General features: G+C 32.2%; 1 protein-coding gene across 2 annotated transcripts; it reads left to right on the top strand.

Annotated features, from left to right (window-relative positions):
* Positions 1 to 14,093: 14,093 nt before the first annotated feature.
* LOC112282514 (uncharacterized) lies at positions 14,094 to 17,293 on the top strand. Of its 2 annotated transcripts, none has more exons than XM_024520179.3 (7): positions 14,094 to 14,449; positions 14,643 to 15,404; positions 15,628 to 15,863; positions 16,057 to 16,179; positions 16,330 to 16,446; positions 16,602 to 16,784; positions 17,022 to 17,293. In XM_024520179.3, the coding sequence occupies exons 2-7, from the start codon at positions 14,741 to 14,743 to the stop codon at positions 17,211 to 17,213; spliced, it is 1,515 nt and encodes a 504-aa protein (XP_024375947.1). In that variant the 5' UTR covers positions 14,094 to 14,449; positions 14,643 to 14,740; the 3' UTR covers positions 17,214 to 17,293. The 2 variants fall into 2 exon arrangements, with proteins under 2 accessions (XP_024375947.1, XP_024375946.1); XM_024520178.3 differs by having other exon boundaries at positions 14,094 to 14,219.
* The last annotated feature ends 575 nt before the right edge of the window (positions 17,294 to 17,868 follow it).

The following is a 17,868-nucleotide window of genomic DNA, read 5'->3' on the forward strand; positions in this document are numbered from 1 at the left end:
GAAGTAGAACATGTAGATCAATTCATAAGAAAATATCATGATGTTTTCTCAATTGACCTACCTAGTGGCGTGCCTCTTAATTGAGGTACTCTCTTTTAAATAAAACTATTGCTTGAAGCCAAATTAGCAAGTCGATCAATTTATTATCTAACATTAAAAGAACTTGAAGAGCTATGAAAGATATTGGACAAATTCTTGGAAAAAGGCCTCATTTGAATAAGCACATCACTATAGGGAGCACATGCATTCTTTGCACCCAAGAAGGATGGTGGACATTGCCTTTGTATCAATTATTGAGGCCTTAATAAGTAAAATTTTAAGAATGCATATCTACTTCTATGCGTGGATGATCTTCTTCACCAACTTCAAAGTGTGACCATCTTTAGTAAGTTGGATCTTCAGAGCGGCTATTGGTAGACACCTATTATAAGAGAAGATGTAAAAAAGATGGCATTTTATACATGCTATAGATATTTTGAATGGCTGATTTTAACTTTTGGCTTCATCAATACTCTAGCCTCTTTCATGGGTCACATGAATAGATTGTTTCAGGACCTTTTGGACAAGTGTGTAGTTTTCTTCATTGATGATATCTTTGTATATAGTAAAATTCTTGAAGAGTAGGAGCAACACCTATGAGAAGTGTTGTACCAGCTATAAGATAATCACTTCTATTTCAAGCAATCAAATTGTAAACTTTGAAAGTTGGAAGTTACTTTTTTGGGACATGTGGTGTCCTCCAAAGGCAAAGGCATGTATATGGAATAAGATAAGGTGAAAGCAATGGAAGATTTGCCAACTTCCAAGGATGCTTCTAAAATTCACTCATTTTTAGGCCTTGTTGGATATTATTACCATTTTATTTAGCAATTTGTATAGATTGCTACATCATTGAAAAATCTATTAGAGAAATAAATCCCATTTGAATGGAAATTGGAGCAAAAAAGTACCTTTGATAGGATGAAGTAGGCACTCATTACTGCTCCAATATTATAACTGTATGATCCCAACCTTCTATGTACGCTTGACATTGATGCTTTTGAATTTGCTCTTGCAACGGTTTTTCAACATAAATTTGGTAGGAACCTTCAACATGTAGCTTATGAATCATATAAGCTCAAAAGGGTAGAGCACAATTATTCTATATGTGATTCAAAGCAATTAGCGATTATACATGCCACAAAGGTATAACAACACTATCTGTTGGAAAAGCCAGTGGTTATTTGGACTAACCATCAATCCTTGCTATAAAATTTAAATATAAAAAATATGAAATTGCAACATCATTTTTAGGAAGAATAGTTGTAGCTTTTTGATATTTGGCTTGAGTACAAATAAGAGCAACAATATACTATGCTAGACAACTTATTACAAGAATCAAACTTGAAGGAAAAATAGAGAGATAAGGTAGAAATCGCTACCATTAATAATATCACTTCAAATCTAACCAAATAGGTAAAATAAAAGGGAGCTATGCATCGGGATGTTTATTTCAAGATGATTAAGAATCGGCTGAAGCTGGACAATATATAGTATGAAGATTATAATCTTAGTGATGGTTTACTCTATTTTAAGAAGCAGATTTATGTATCTGACAATGCTATACTTTGGATGCACATACTTCAAGAGAGATATGATATCCGAATATCTGGATATTTGGGGCAAGAAAAGATTTTAGAAAAAATTTCAAAGATATGGTTTTAGGAAGGTTTGGATTATCATGTTCAAGCTTTTCTACACTCTTGCAAGTCATGTCAATGTAATAAAGCACAAAACATCACATCTCCTAGACTATTGTAACTAATCTTGCTACCTACGGTATGTTGAAAGTAGGTGACTATGGATCTCATTATGTATTTATTAGAGATGCCTCATAATTATATCACATTTGTCGTCTTTGTGGATTGATTCTTGAAGCAACTTCACTTTATCACGGTGCACTCAAATATTAATGTCCCAATACTAGCACGAGACTTCTTTGATATTGTCATTTGTCACCATGGATTATTTTGTGTCATCATTTCAGATTGAAATCCACGCTTCACAAGAAGTTTTTTTCAAGCCTTATTCAAGCTACTAGGCACACGACTTATCATGTCTACAATCTTCTATTTCCAAATAAATGAACAAATAGAGCATGTAAATCAAACCTTAGAAGATATGTTGCAGATATTTGTGGTGATTCATTATAATAATTGGGATGAATACTTGATGCCCTTAGAGTTTGGTTATAATGATAGTATTCAAGCAAGTACCAACTATTTATCATTTTTTCTTAATACTTGTCAATATCCGATTATACTAGCAACTCTCCATCGTTCCATTAATACCAACAACCTGACAATAGAGTTTATATAATGGCTTACAACGGCATTACAAGAGGTACAACACCGCCTCTTTATCACATAAAATTGACATAAGTAGTATGCACATAACCATCAATAATACAAGACCTTCTAGGAGGGTTATGACATGTTATTTTCTAATGCCAACTTGCCACTTGCTACATCAACTCAAATCCATAAACTAGTACCTCAACGGCTTCAACTTTTTTATATTTTTAGAATAATTTTTGATGTTGCATATGACCTTGAGCTTTCGCTACATATTTGGGTCCATCCAGTCTTCTATGTTCTATAACTGAAGGAATTTCATATCAAGCCAATGTACTTTTTAGATCGATACCAACCACCACCACTATTAATTGTAATTGATTACTAAGAAGAGTATGAAGTGGACAACGTTTTAGAGCATTTTTACCTTTGTCATGGCAATGGACATCTACAACTTCAATACAAAGTTCTTTAAAAAGATTATCCCATCCACCATGTAATGTGGAAACTTGCAAAAAACCTCACCAATTGCCAAAAAACAATTTGGAGATACCATCAACAGCAAAATGATGAGGTTTTGTATTAGTGGAGGAAGATTAACTGTAACATGGTATAGATAAGATATTTGTATTATTAACACATAAAAATAGGTAATTAGAACCATATTTGAGAAGTTATGGAAGTTTTTAGAATTGAAGTTAGATTAAAGGATCAGGTAGGATCTATCATGGAATATTTTAGAAAGAATTTAGGGTGGTTATTTAAGTGGGGCCTATTATAGAACCTTTTAGAAGGAATTTTTAGACATTTATCTATGTAGAATCGATTATCTAGAAACATTTTAAAAAGTCTAGGGTGATATAACAAAGTATAAATAGAATTGGTTAAGGTCTTATGGGGCATTTGATCACATATGGCTTCAAATTCTTTTTCTTAATACAATTGGATTTTTTTATCTTCCTAACTTATTTTATTGTGTTCTAATTTAGATTGCTTAGTTTTGTCTTTTGTATCCCATTCTATTTATTTTTGTTCAATTTATTTTGGTCCAGTTTATTCTACTTTGTGATGAAGTTTCATGTTATTGTAGATTAGAAGAGTCGTATACATTTGAGATAGACCGGTCATGTTTTATATGCACTCACTTCATAAATACAAGTCCAATAATATACCAAAACATAAAAAATTTAATGACACGTTGTTGTATGATAACATGACTATATAGTAAAAAATAAAAATATGGATGTTAATGTAGAAGCGCCTAGTAGAATGATGTAGTAGAAAAATAAGAATAAATGATAGAAAGGTAGTAAAAAATTTGGTCCTAATATTGCCTTTTGTAGAAGGAACTTCAATTTACTTTGTAGAGGCATAAATGAGCCAAATCAATGTAAATGAGATAAGAAATTTATTTAGGCATATTTAAAAGAGAATAAAAAATATATTAAAACAAAACTTACCTCAAATTACTAAAAATTAATATAAAAAATAAAAAATAAAAAAATAGTTATTAACCATGATCAAAATTAGATCCCAAGGTACAAAACTACATCTATACAATAATTTTAGAGTTCTTTTTGTAGATTGGAGAGTAGAATTTGAGAGAAAACTTGAAAAAAGATTTTTGGACGTTGATTTTTATGTCATTTGAAATAATATTGAGATTTTGAAGAATTTTTAAATTTAATAATATTTTTGGTGAGATTAGGATTTGATAAATAAAAATATGTTTACAAATTTTAGGATTTCTTGAATTTTGTGGTGTATATATAGGTGAAATTTGGATAGTGTATTATTGTATTGATTGTAAATGTATATGCAAATTTTGAGATCAATAAAATAGTTAGATTGAAGTATATGAGGATTTTTGTGGATTGAGATCTCAAAAATTGGAATTTGAGGGTCAGTGAATATTTCTAAGATCTTTAGGAATTTGTAACTTGAATTAAAGTGATTTTTTTATGTGGATATTAGACTCAATTTTCAATATTTGAATGTAATTTGAAAGCAATTTGAAAGCAATTTAACATTTCAAAAAAGAGATGTAGGCACTGGAAGTTTAGTATTCAAGTTGGAAAACAAGGCTGCCTAATACCTCATTAGACTATCTTGCATTTCTCTCAATTGGTAAGTGTAATTGATTTCATCTTTCTTGTGCTTATTTCTAACTAAGATATTAAGAAGAATGCAAATTTTGAGTTGATATCAAGAGTTTGATCATTAATTATTGAGGTTCCATTTTGCTAAAAGATTTGTTAAGAGTTTGTTTAAGATTTAGGATTTGATCTAGGATTTGATTAGGATTTGGTTTATGATTTGTCTATGGTTTGTTTAGGACTTAAGATTTTATCTAGAATGTGTTTAGGATTAGGATTTGGTTTAGAACTTGATTAAGATTTGAATTAGGATTTGATTTAGAACTTGAGTAGGATTTAACTTAGGATTTGATTAAGATTCTATTAGGATTTTAATAAGAGTTTAACATAATATTTTATTAATATTTATAAAGATTTTAATTAAGATTAAATTAAAGTTTAATTAGAATTTTATTTATGGTTTTTATTTTTAATATTTCTTTAGGATTTTTTATTGTTTCTTTAAAAAAATTAATTTATAATATTTCCTTAATATTATTTTTATTTATTTAAATATTTATTTTTATATTTCTTTAAGATTTCTTATTATTTTTCTTTGAAATTATTTTAGAACTTCTTTGTATTTCTTTTATAACTTCTTTTAAATTTATTTTGGATTTGTTGAAATTTGATTAGGATTATTAAGGTTTACTTAAAATTTATTTAAGATTCTATGAGACTTTGTAGGATTACTATTGTATTCCTACTTAACTTCCACAACTAAGTACCTGGTGTATTCTAAAGCAAAACTACAAGTAATACAACAATGTGATTCTTTCTTTGCTTAATTTGATTTTTGATCCAATTTATAAGTATCCAAATTCTTGTATCTATATTTAAAATATGTTTAAAAATTAAATCTAGCATTACAATCCATACTCTCAAAATAATCTCAATCCATCTAAATCTTCTTCAAATCTATACGCAAAATTTGCTTGAAAAAAAATATATATATATATATATATATAGATATATTTGTAATATTACAAAAAAATCTATAAATCAACCAAGCATCCTTCCAATTATCACAAAAATTACTTGTCAATTATTTTTTCTATTATGCCTTTAAAATTTTAAAATTTTAAATTTAAAAATACTTCAATCAAGAATAATGGCAATTGAAAGAAGCTTCTTGCAAACAAATGATGTATAGTAAATTTTGTTGTTCCATCACTCAATCATTAGTTTGTTATGTGTATATGGATAAAAAGATAATTATATAAGACTTTTGTTGGTAGTTCTAGCAATAATTTCTTTAATTTTGGTAAATAGAAATATTTTTTATATCTTTTTATTACATCTAAATTCTTTTATTATATAGATACATATTTAAAATTAACTAAATCTAAATTTTTTTTGATATATTATTATACTTTTGAATATTAAACTAAAATTATTCTTACCATAGTAAAAAAAATCTTTCAATAAGTTATCTTTTGTTAGACTATAATATTTTATTGTATATTTATACTATTAACCTTTAAAATATTATATATTATAAATATTTTTTAGTAAAAAAATAATTTAATTTAATTTACAAGATTATCATTAAAATATTTGATTTTTTTTTTATATAATTCTAGCTCCATTTTTTTTACTTTTTTTTAATAACTTTCCAAATAGTATTCAAATTCTAAAATAAAGTGTATATGTATGTGTGTGTGTATGTGTGTATATATATATATGTATGTATTAAAAAAACTAATCTTTAAATTCATAATTCTTATTTATTTTAGTTTATTTTTTAAAAATAATAAAAAAAATATAAAAAATAAAAATGATTCATTTTAATCACACTACTATGTGAATTTTTATTGTAGCATACTTTTATAGTAATCAAAAATATCAAATCCAAGAATGTCAATATTATTTTGATAAAGACATTGACCTTATTTTAATACAAACAACCAAATATAAGATGAAGCCAAAAAGCAATGTCTAATTTATTCTTGTACAAGAACATGAATATTTGGCAATTGTCTGTAATTTAACGAGCTCTACTTCAAATAGCTTATATACCTGTATGAGTCACATATTTAATTCTCTTTTATATTTTAATACAAAAAATATAATTATGGTGCTTTAAGTCACTAATTTAGTGAGTTATTATAGGATTTTTGAGATAAATAATTAATTAAATATAATAGAATATTAATTGTTAGAATGGATCTTTTATAGAATTATCCTTGAGAAGGTATTTTAAATTACATATTTTCTCTTTAGATTAGCTAATAGAAATGTATGTTTTATTAATATTAATCTTATCCCCATTAAATATCTAATTGGACTAGAATTTAAATAGAATCCTTGATCCAAACCAATCCAATAAAAAAAATACCTTGGTAGTTTTAAACAAATAAAATAGAAAAAAAACAATAGAATAGAAGAAAAAAATGTTGAGAGTAGGGAGAGAAAAAAAAGGTAGAATAGAATAGTAGAAGAATAGAAAATCAAAAGAAGGAGAAGAAGAGAAAGAAGAGGAGAAGGAAAAGGATAAGAGGAAAAAAAAAAAAAAAAAAAGTGATGAAGAGGGCCAGAGGATGCCCAAAAAAGACAGCATCTTCTTCATCAATGAGGGTCCGGCCGCCCAGAGCCTTGTCACTCTTGTTGTTGTTGTTGTTGTTGTTCTTTTATTATTTATTTATTTATTTATTTATTTATTTATTGTACGGATTTCGGCTCTGATCATGATGGAGTTTGTTTTTATGTTTATTCTCTGATGGAAGTATGTTACTATGGTGGTGTTGCGGTAAAGATCAAAAGTGTTTATTTATTTATTTATTTATTTCTCTTGTGCGGTGGTTGGTTTCGACAAATGTGGCATAGACAACAACCATGACAGCAAACTTGATGTGTCGCGTTTGTGTTGGTTTCTCCTTCTTCTTAGACTTGGATCTATGAGTTGTTAATTGTTGGAGACAAAACGGTTCTTAATCTTTGATTTCTCCTTGAAGGAATTTTCAAACACCCATGGTGAAGGCAAAAACTATTTTTTCTCCATCGACGTCTTGAGTAGAAGGATGCCAGCTACAACTTCGATACCTTTATCAATCTAAAACCTTAGTCATCCACGTCCTTCACAATTATTATTGGCAAGATGTAAGAGAAAGAACATTGTGCATAGCTACCAAGATACAGTCATGAGTATTGGAAGTAACGATAAGCTTACGATCTTAGATCTGTACTATGGCATCCTATTGGGTTAGCACTGGAGACATTCCATGCAATCTAGATCTGTTGGTATTGCTTTTGGTCTACCATAGTATTAAGAGCATTAAATGTAGTCAATGTTGTCCATACTATTTACTGTTCATCTTCTCTTTGTATAAAGGATATAACCCTATTAATAAACTCATTTCTTGTATGTGTGTTTATATATGTATGCATACTACTTCTAGCTCTTGTCTTTTTTTTTTTCTAAAATATTCTCAACACATTATTATTAAGATTACTTTTATGCTTTAGTCTTAGTTCTTAAAAACTCATGTGCATTTATTCTTTTTTTTATTTTTTTATTTTTTTTTTTCCTCACTTCTTGCACTATTGATGTTGTTGTTGTTGTTGTTGTTGTTATTATTATTATTTTTATTGTTATTGTTGTTGCTACTATTGTTGTTGTCCTTTGTTGATGTTGCTATTTTTTCTTCTATTATGTTTTTATTGTTGTATTGCTGTCATTGACTACTGCTAATCGCTGTTGATTGCCGCCAATTACAGCTGACTACCGTTGATTGATGCAACTTACTGTTGACTATCATTTATGTTTCTAACTATCACCACTACATCCCAACATTTTCAAGCTCTTCTATTCTACCATTGGTTGCTGATGGAAATAATTATCTATTATAAGAAAAAATGACAAATAAAAATTTATTTGTAGAACAACTATCAAATATAATTCTATTTGAAGAATCTCCTATTGTAAGTACTTCAATTTTTATTGCTATCTATTGGAAAGTACTTCTTTCCTTCGTTGACATCTTGTACCTACATTACAACATCAATATTTAAAAATGGAAGTTCCAAGAAAGCTCTAAGAGAATCTTAAATCCAAATTTGATCATCAAAAGACCATTTTTCTTCCACGTGCACATCATACTTGGACACATTCACGTGTCTTGGATTTTTCAAATTTAAATGCTTTCATCAATGAAATGTATCATATTGTCTCATAGTTATGATTATGTGTCTATAGATTCAATTGGTTTTGATGATTTAGAGGCTTATATGAATGACAAAACCTCTAATGATGAATCAAATGATGTACTCATTCATTCTGCAACAACACATACTATCCTACGGGATAGATGGTTTTTTATTGAAAAATTATTAACTTAAAAAACTAGAAATTTGATGACTATGGCTGGAAAAAATGTATTTTGTTTCCAAGAAGGAATAGCAATGGTAAAATTGATTGTGAGCTTTATCATAAAATATAAACATGTAATGTTTGTATCCTTAGTACCTCAAAGTCTAATTAGCTACCAAGTTGTGCATGCCAATGGTTATTACCTCTCAATTAAAATTCTAGATAGACAAGAGATTTTGGTTCTTGAAGAAAACCATAAAGTTATAGAAAAAGTCTTTGCTGCAACAAATGATTTATATCGGATTGCAATCTGGCCTCCTATTATATTTAATTTTGCATCATCTATAATAAAGAGTCATGTTTCTCTTTGGCATGGACGATTGGAATATCTAGGATCTACATTATTTTAGAAGATAATTCTATGTATAATTGGAGATAATTTAAGACTTTCAGATGTAGATTTTATAGAATTATGTTATACATGTGTGCAAGATAAGATGATTGCTAAGCCTTCAATTTAAAAACTTCTTTAAGAATTACCACCAATTCTTAAAAGATTGTATAATGATATTTGTAGTCCTATTAATCCAATTTCTACACCATTTCATTATTTTTTGGTCCTTATTGAAGCATCAGGCAAACAATCCCATATATCATTATTATCATTTCAAAACATGATATTTGCTAAACTTATATCTATGCTAATTCATTTTTGAGTATATTTTCATGATTATCCTATCAAAACATTGCATATGGATAATGCAAAAGAATTTGAATCAAAGTCTTTTGAAGACTATTATACTGCAACAAAAATTGAATTGACATATTATGTTCCAAATGAACATGTTCAAAATGAACTTGTAGAGTCATTTATAAAGCATATACAATTCATTACCTAGCCATTCTTTCTTCAAGCAAATTTACTTGCATCTATGTAGAATCATGCAATTTTGCATGCTGCAACATTAATACAACTCGATCTTTCTTCTCTTGAAATTATTACACCATAAGAGCTTATTTCAAGTCATGTTCCAAATGTATCTCACCTATAGATATTTGGTTGCCATACTTAGGTTCTACTACCAAAACCTCAATGCCATACCACTAGAGCTCATCAATGAGAAGGCATATATATTGATTTTGATTCACCAAGTATCATTTGTATAGTTGACCCATCAATTGACACATTATTACGTGCACGTTTTTAAAATTGTCATTTTAAAGAGAAAATATTTCTATCTCTTTTAAGAAGAGTATTTAATCAACAAAGAAATATAGTACTTGCATTTGGAATACAAAAAATATTTATAATGAATCCTGATTCTAGAACATCTTTAGTTGAAAGTGAAGTTGTTAAGATTTTGTATTTAAAACGGATTGCAAATTAAAAACTTGATGGCTTCAATGATGCTCCTCAAATTACAAGAATTCCAATTAATAAAGCTCAAAATGAACTTGCTCAAATTGCAATACCACTAACAAATATACCTCAGGTTATAACATCAACAATTAAAAGGACTCGTAGATCAAATGAATAACTACGAAAGAAGAAAGTTATAATATGTGGTGATTTTGATATTGTTTCTATGGAAGTTCCTACTAAACCTACGGGACCATCACTTAATGACAATATGTCTATACACATTATATCTTCATCTCATGCTATAAAACAATTTGAAATCATGAAGAATAAAACCAAGTTGAGTATAGAATTATTTATTTTATATTATACTACAAATAAAATTTGGGATAGACAATCTATTATAATAGATGAAACATTTACATTCATGATGGCAGAAGCTCTTTCTTATAAGAAAAAAGATCGTGAATCTTAAACCATTCAATAAGCAATGCGTTGCTCTGATTGGTTAAATTGAAAAATTGTCATTGAAGAAGAGTATGCTTCTTTGCGTAAGAAGAAAGTCTTTGGTCCAATTGGGGATACTCTTACTTCTCGCCCTGTAGAATATAAGGTAGTATTAATATGCAAGTGAGATACCTAAGGTCAAATAATCCACTATAAAGCTCATCTTGTTGCTCAAGGATTTATCCAACGGTTGGGCATTGATTATAAATCCACATATTCTCTAGTCATGGATTCAATTATATTCCAATATATTATTAGAATGGTAGTTCATGCCACCTTTGAGATGCATCTCATGGATATGATAACTGTACATTTGTATGGTTCACTTGATGTAAATATTTATATAAAAGTTTGACCTAGTTTGGAAATAGGAACTCCAAATGCACCTACTCTAGGATGATATCATGGTATTAAATTATACAAGGCCTTCTATGGTCTAAAATAATTTAGATGCATGTGGTATCAATGTCTTTAAGATTATTTAATTATAAATAAATTTATAAGTGATCTACTAATCCCTTGTTTATTTATCAAATGAGATAAAATTAGTTTTGTGATCATCAATGTATATGTTGATGATCTTAACCTAGTAGATACTAGATCTGCATGCATTGCAGCTACTAACCTACTTATAAGTGAATTTGAGATGAAAATGCTAGAAAAAATAACTTTTTGTATTAGACTTTAGATTATGTATTTCATAGATGGTAGCATTTTTCTCTACGAAGTAACATGTATTAGATAAATCTTACAAAGATTCAATATGATTGACACTTATGCATTGTCTACACCAATAGTTGGACATGGTTATGATGGTTATAATCTATATCATCTATGTAAAGAAGAAGAGGAAGAAATATTAAAAGAACAATATCCATACTTTGTAGCGATTGAAGCACTTTTATATTTAGCCACATCTACTAGACCACATATTATATTTGTAGTTAGTGTTCTTATAAGATACAATGCACGTCCAACACTACAACATTGGAATGGCGTCAAACATTTACTATGTTATTTAAAATGTACTAAAGATTTGAGATTATACTATACACAATATGTAAATTTAAAATTGATTGGATATTCTGATGTAGGATATAAATATGATATTGCAACAGCTAAATCTCAAATAAGCTATGTATTCTTAAGACATGGAGTTGCAATATCATAGAAATTAGTGAAACAAACTATAACTGCAACTTCATCCAACTATGCAAAAATCATTGTCTTGTATGAAGTATCTCAAGATTATATTTGATTTCAATCAATTGATAAATTTATTCAAATAACCTATGGATTTTTATATGATGATTCTCCAACTATCTTGTATGAAGTTAATGTATGAAGACAAAGCATATTGATCCAAAGTATTTTAGTTATACCCATGACTAGAATACTGATCAGGTACTTAAGATCAAGAAAATTGAATTTACAAATAACCTTCCTAATTTCCTCACCAAAGCTCTCATTTTGTGCAACCATCACCGACTTTCTTATGGCATTGGCATGCAGAGACTTGCTTTTCTTGAGCAAGAAAGTTAATGAACTCTTGAGATAATGTTATACTCTTTTTCTTTCATCTATGATTTTATCCTTAAATATAATAAGGTTTTCTTAAATAAGGTTTAAATGAGGCAAAAATTATTGATCTTACAAGATTACAAAAAAGTATAGATCATAATTCTATGCATATAAATATTATGACATGCAAGGAAGAGCATTGAGAGCATTAAATGTAGCTAGGACTGTCCATGCTATTTACTATAGTCTACAATATTTATTATAATTATAGTATTTTGGAATGTAGTGGAGAAACATCATTTATCTTCTATTCTTTTCTTTGTATAAAGGATATAATCCTATCAATAAACTCAATTTTTGTATGTATGTGTTTACATGTGTGTGCATATTACTTCTAGCTCTTGTCTTTCTTTCTCTAAAATATTCTCAATACATAGCAGCTCATAGGTGACTAGAGCCTGTACACAGCACAATACGTCAAACCAATGCAACTTGATTTCTTGTGCAACTCTTATGGAACTAGTATATTGTACAAATTATAGATTGCTGCAGTTGTTCGTTATCACAAAGACTACAGGCTAGGCAAGTTGCAGAATTTTACCAACTTGGCTGAGAGAGCCCTTTAAGTGTATAAGCCAAGTTACATTGAACCAGCATTGGAAGCATGAACTTCCTTATCCATCGAGCACTTGATCGATCAGTGTGGTAGTCCTAGATTAGCATAGCATAGCCTTAATTAAGAGGATCAAGTCATTGTCATGATACATCAGTGAAAGGAGGCTTGCTTAGACTCAAGAGATTGTGTGCAAAGGCACTAGAATTTTATCCCTGAAACAGCAGTTTAGTAGTTCAAGTGGAATTTGGTTCAAAGATTCATGCAAATTGACACCCTCCTACTTGGTGAGATATTCAAGAGAGATGAACTTACATTAGAAAGTTACATTAGGATGATTTAGGGTAGTTATATGGAATTAATTAGGATTAAATTGAATTAGGATTTTTTTAGATAAAGTAAAGAGAATGAATTTTTATAATTAGATGAATTATTATACTTGAATGAATAGTCATTCAAGTATGAATTTTTATTGATGGATAATTTTTAATTAAAAAAATAAAAAATAATAGTAATGATAATTTTTAAAGTACATAACATTTTGGAATGATTTACTCTTGTATGTGATAGTTAGTAGTAGGGAGTTTTTTTCTTTAGCACATTAAATTGGATTAAATAAGAGCTACAAATTGTCAAAATTCCATAGTTAATTCACTTGTTGTGAGCTAGGAATAACTCCAAATACAGGAGGTTGTTTTTTTCTCACTCATGGGTGATTTAAGGGGGTTAAGAGTGATTTGGTTGAGGTTTAAATAAGAGTTAAAATTTCAAAGATTTTCATAATTAATTCACTTGTTGTGAACTAGAATAAACTTCCAACTAGTAGAGGTTTATTTTGGCTCACAACCAGCCATAGAGTCTTTCATCAAAGCAAAAAAAATAAAAAATAAAACCATCAATGTGCACTCAAAACCAGAGCACAACCATTCCAAACCCACTTACTTCAAAATTTGAACAAAACAAAATTCACCTTCAATCCAAAAGAACAATCCTTAACAACAACAGCGACCCAAAGTACTCATGTGGGACCCACTAGAAATATCCGAGGACGCTTTAGAGCTTTCCCAACGGGGGAAATATCGAGACTGTGCCGGGGCGGGGCTTCCCCGGGCCCATCACCCAGCCCAGCCTCGAGGGCGCACCCGCTTTATCCACTCTACCAAAGCAGCACAGTGTCAACACTCCATTGCTCCTGCCAAAGCTCGTAAATCGCATTGGTTTGTTGCATGACCCTATGACCTGGATCCGCGTAAGCCCTTCCCAAGCGTCCCTTATGTTTCGCTACCTCGTGTGCGTTGCAGCTGTGTTGATTAGAAGAACGAAGAGTGCGGGAGGGGAGAGGGAGCTTGAAAACCGGCGGGCTTGTGAGACTGTTGCTGCTGCTGCAGTGCCATTGGTGTTGAGCGTGTATTCGTCGTTACGTTTGTCACCATCGATTTAGGTGAGGGAATTTGGTGACTCGGTTACGTCGGGGGAAGCAGCATGATTTCCTCTGCTAGTAATTTTGATTTCATGTTCGTTTTCGTTTTCCTTCGGACTATCCAATGTTTGCACTTCGGAGTATCCAACGTTTTTTTGCTTGTTTTGTTTCTGACGCAAATTTCATACGGAAATTTCATTTGGTTGCTGTGCTGCTGGATTACGGAGGAGGGGATTGTGTCCGAGATTTTCGTAAGATCAATCTCTGTGATCCATGTCTGGTTTGAGGTTACTAGCCGGTCGTCACGTCTCTGCTTGTCTTGTTTGAAGAATTGGAGTAGAGGTATTTGTCAGCGGTGTGTTACATGGTCCATGACATCGCAGCAATTCCCCTTCATTTAGTTTGAATCTCCTGACTGAGTTTGTTCTACGTTGATTGCTTCAGGGCCTTGACTGTTGACGAAGCTACTGTATCAGCGGTGGAACAGACGAATCATTGAATGGACTCTCAATTCTTGCTTTACAAGGCTTAATCTCGTGATCATGGATGGGGGTGTCAGTTACCAAATGCACTCCTGTCGCAGGGTATATTCCCGATTGTCCACTGCTAGGTCACACTTTTCCTACTCTTTTGTCACGAGCTCTTGCCATGTGGAAAATCGTTGTTTCCAAATACGGCGGTTCGGTCTAGGTCAGCCGAAGCTTATGCTGGACGAGTTGCAAAGGACTGGAACACTGTGTTCAAGACGTTGCAGCGGTAATGAAAACCTTGGGTCCTCAGTCAGGTGTGGGGTGAATCGGGACGTTCCAGATAAATCTTTCGCGTATTCTACTAAAAGTGACAAGCAGTCGCTGCCTACTATTCGAATTTGCCCACGAAGAGAAAAAACTAGCACCAAAGAATGTGCACCAGTATCATTTGATAATTACGAGGATCAATTTTATGAGTATCATAAGGCGTATGTTCCTGAGCCTGCTTACGAATTTGAGGATTTGCGGGTTGATTCATCCCATCCTGGTCTCCGTAACGAGGACGAAGTGAAGCAATCACAGGCCTCCTGTAGCGATCAATCACCGTCACCATTGGATTCCGGGATTGGAGCACTTGAAGAGATCGTAGTGAAGCAATGGTGGATGACATTCATAGAATCAATTGATCCTCATCGTCAAGGGATAATTATACTCAATGTGCTTACATTTTTTTACGGTATGTGATGTCCAAATTCGTGTATGTCCTTGACAATTCTGGATGTTTAATTTTGATCCACTTAAACCAAATGCCACACCAGTTTGTTCTGTACGCGTGCAATCCTGATCGAGTTCATGTTTAAGCAGGTAAGCATTCTGGTTGTTAATTAATATTGGACAAATTCCATGTTATGAATTAGAGTAGTGATGCTAGACACTGACGTTGAGAATGTGTGCTACAGGTAGCAACATAGCAGTCATCAAAGAGACAACACTTGATGCTGCGTCGTTTTCGGTAGGACGATTCGTTATAGCGGCTGTTGTTTTTGCGCCCTTCTTAAAAGATGCAGTTAAGGAACCAGGCTTGACTGAAGCTGGCCTTGAACTCGGAGTGTGGGCAGGCATTGGTTTTCTTGCTCAGGCACTCGGCTTGATGACTACCGATGCTGGACGTGCTTCATTTTTCACTACATTCACAGTGCGAATTTCTGCCTTAACCTTCTACTTTAAGAATTGTTATGAGGACGCATGTTCAGGTTTGTTTTTATCAGAGACGGACTGCTTATGAAAATCTCATCAGTGAATTCGAAGACAATATCACAGACAGGTTAAGGCCTTAGTGACCGTAGTAATGATGGAAATTCTCTGATGGTAACGTTGTTTCGGTGCAGGTTTTAACGGTGCCATTCATCGCAGGTTTAATGGGAAAAAAGATCCCGCTTCTCACTTGGCTTGCAGCTGTTGCTGCACTGTTTGGAGTTGGACTTCTTGAAACAACTGGTGCACCGCCGTCGGTGCGTCCACCCCCCCCTTTTTTTTAGAAGTTTTCTGTCATAGATCGAGATATTAATTCCATATAACAATCCGAAATTGAGAGGGTTAATTACACGGGAGTGTTCAGATTTTCATGGAAAATTATTAATTAACTTGCATGTTTGTCACAGATTGGCGACGCTTGGAGCTTATTAAGCGCTGTGGTCTTTGGAATTCACATCATCCGAACTGAATTTCACTCGCGTAATCATAGCACGAGTGCTGCTTTGCCTTTAATTTCTCTTCAGGTCCTTAACTGCTCCAATTCTGAAGCTCTTTCGGTGATTATTTGATACTAGATACGGCCAAATTTCTTTACTCAACCTTGGAGCTTCAAGTTGCCACTGTTGACTCCATTAGAAATAGAATGTAATCGAAACACTGCTTTGTCTTCATTGTGCAGTTGTTTGTGATTACTGGGAGCTCCTGCATGTGGTTCATTGCGAGCCACTTAACATCCGGTAGCGCGCTTCCAAATCTTGCTACTTTGGACTGGCCTGCCTTATATCACACCGCACAGGAGTTGCCCTGGGGCCCTATGGTTTACAGTGGTCTCTTTTCAACAGCCATTTGTTTATCTGCTGAGGTATGTTGTGCTATCTCACTCCATATTCTTTCCTTTCCACAAATTAATGTTCTGTCTCACTTCTTTCCTCTCCTTCTCTCTGCCTGATCTTATTCTAAGTGTTCCAACAAAAATCTAAATATTTGGATGCTTTGGCTGTTTTAAGCTATACTTTCTCACAGGCACGGTAAAAACAGCTGGAGTTTAGGAAGTCCTTACATTAAGTATGATGCTGACGGATTTTAAATTTCTATGTAGATTTTTGCAATGCGAACTGTGTCTGCCACTGAAGCTGCTGTGATTACTACAATGGAACCGCTGTGGGGAGCTGGCTTTGCCTGGTATGTACTTGGTGAACGGTGGGGATTGCGTGGTTGGGTAGGTGCAGCTTTCATTCTAGGTGGTAGCCTGGCCACTCAGATTTGGGGCTCTGATTCTAGGCGGCATTGACGTGTCAGAGAAGCAAGTTGACTCCTCACTGCTATGATATAAACGTTCACGCGGACATTCAGTAAAAGATCTTACGCACAGATGTTCTGCTCACAATTTGATAAATTTTTAAACATCATCTGAAATATAAGATGAAACAGGAACGATGAAGCAGCAAAACCAAGCTTAAGAGATTCAATTTTGCTACATTAAACATAACGGACTTTGTGCCTTCTGCCCAATCACAATTGTCGTGAAACTTACACTCCAGCGGGACTTACAATAGTGTAACTCCGAACCCAATGAGAAATGTTGTTTCAGGTACCCCGCATACTCATGAGAGACTATCATTTGAACGTGTCCAATGTGAGGCTTGTCGATGGAATTTATCAATTGCTCAACTCTCTTGCGTTTGCTTTCTGAGATATTAGTGTAGATGGGAGTTTTTTTGGTATGTACTGATTTGCTAATGGATAAAACTAAGGCGTTCAATATGAAATGGAATGAAATCGGTGAGCCTGTTATTACCGAAGTCTCGTCGTGGACAAGTGACGGTGCTTGATGTGCCATGAAGTACTTATGGTGGACCCAAGCTTTGAAAAACACTGCATTAGGTTAGGCAAATGACTGCAACAGGAAATTTTTAGGAAAATTCAGAAGGGAAAGATTGCCCACA

The sequence above is a fragment of the Physcomitrium patens genome, chromosome 5 (assembly GCF_059467195.1).
Source record: "Physcomitrium patens ecotype Gransden chromosome 5, ASM5946719v1, whole genome shotgun sequence".
Lineage (NCBI taxonomy): Eukaryota > Viridiplantae > Streptophyta > Bryopsida > Funariales > Funariaceae > Physcomitrium > Physcomitrium patens.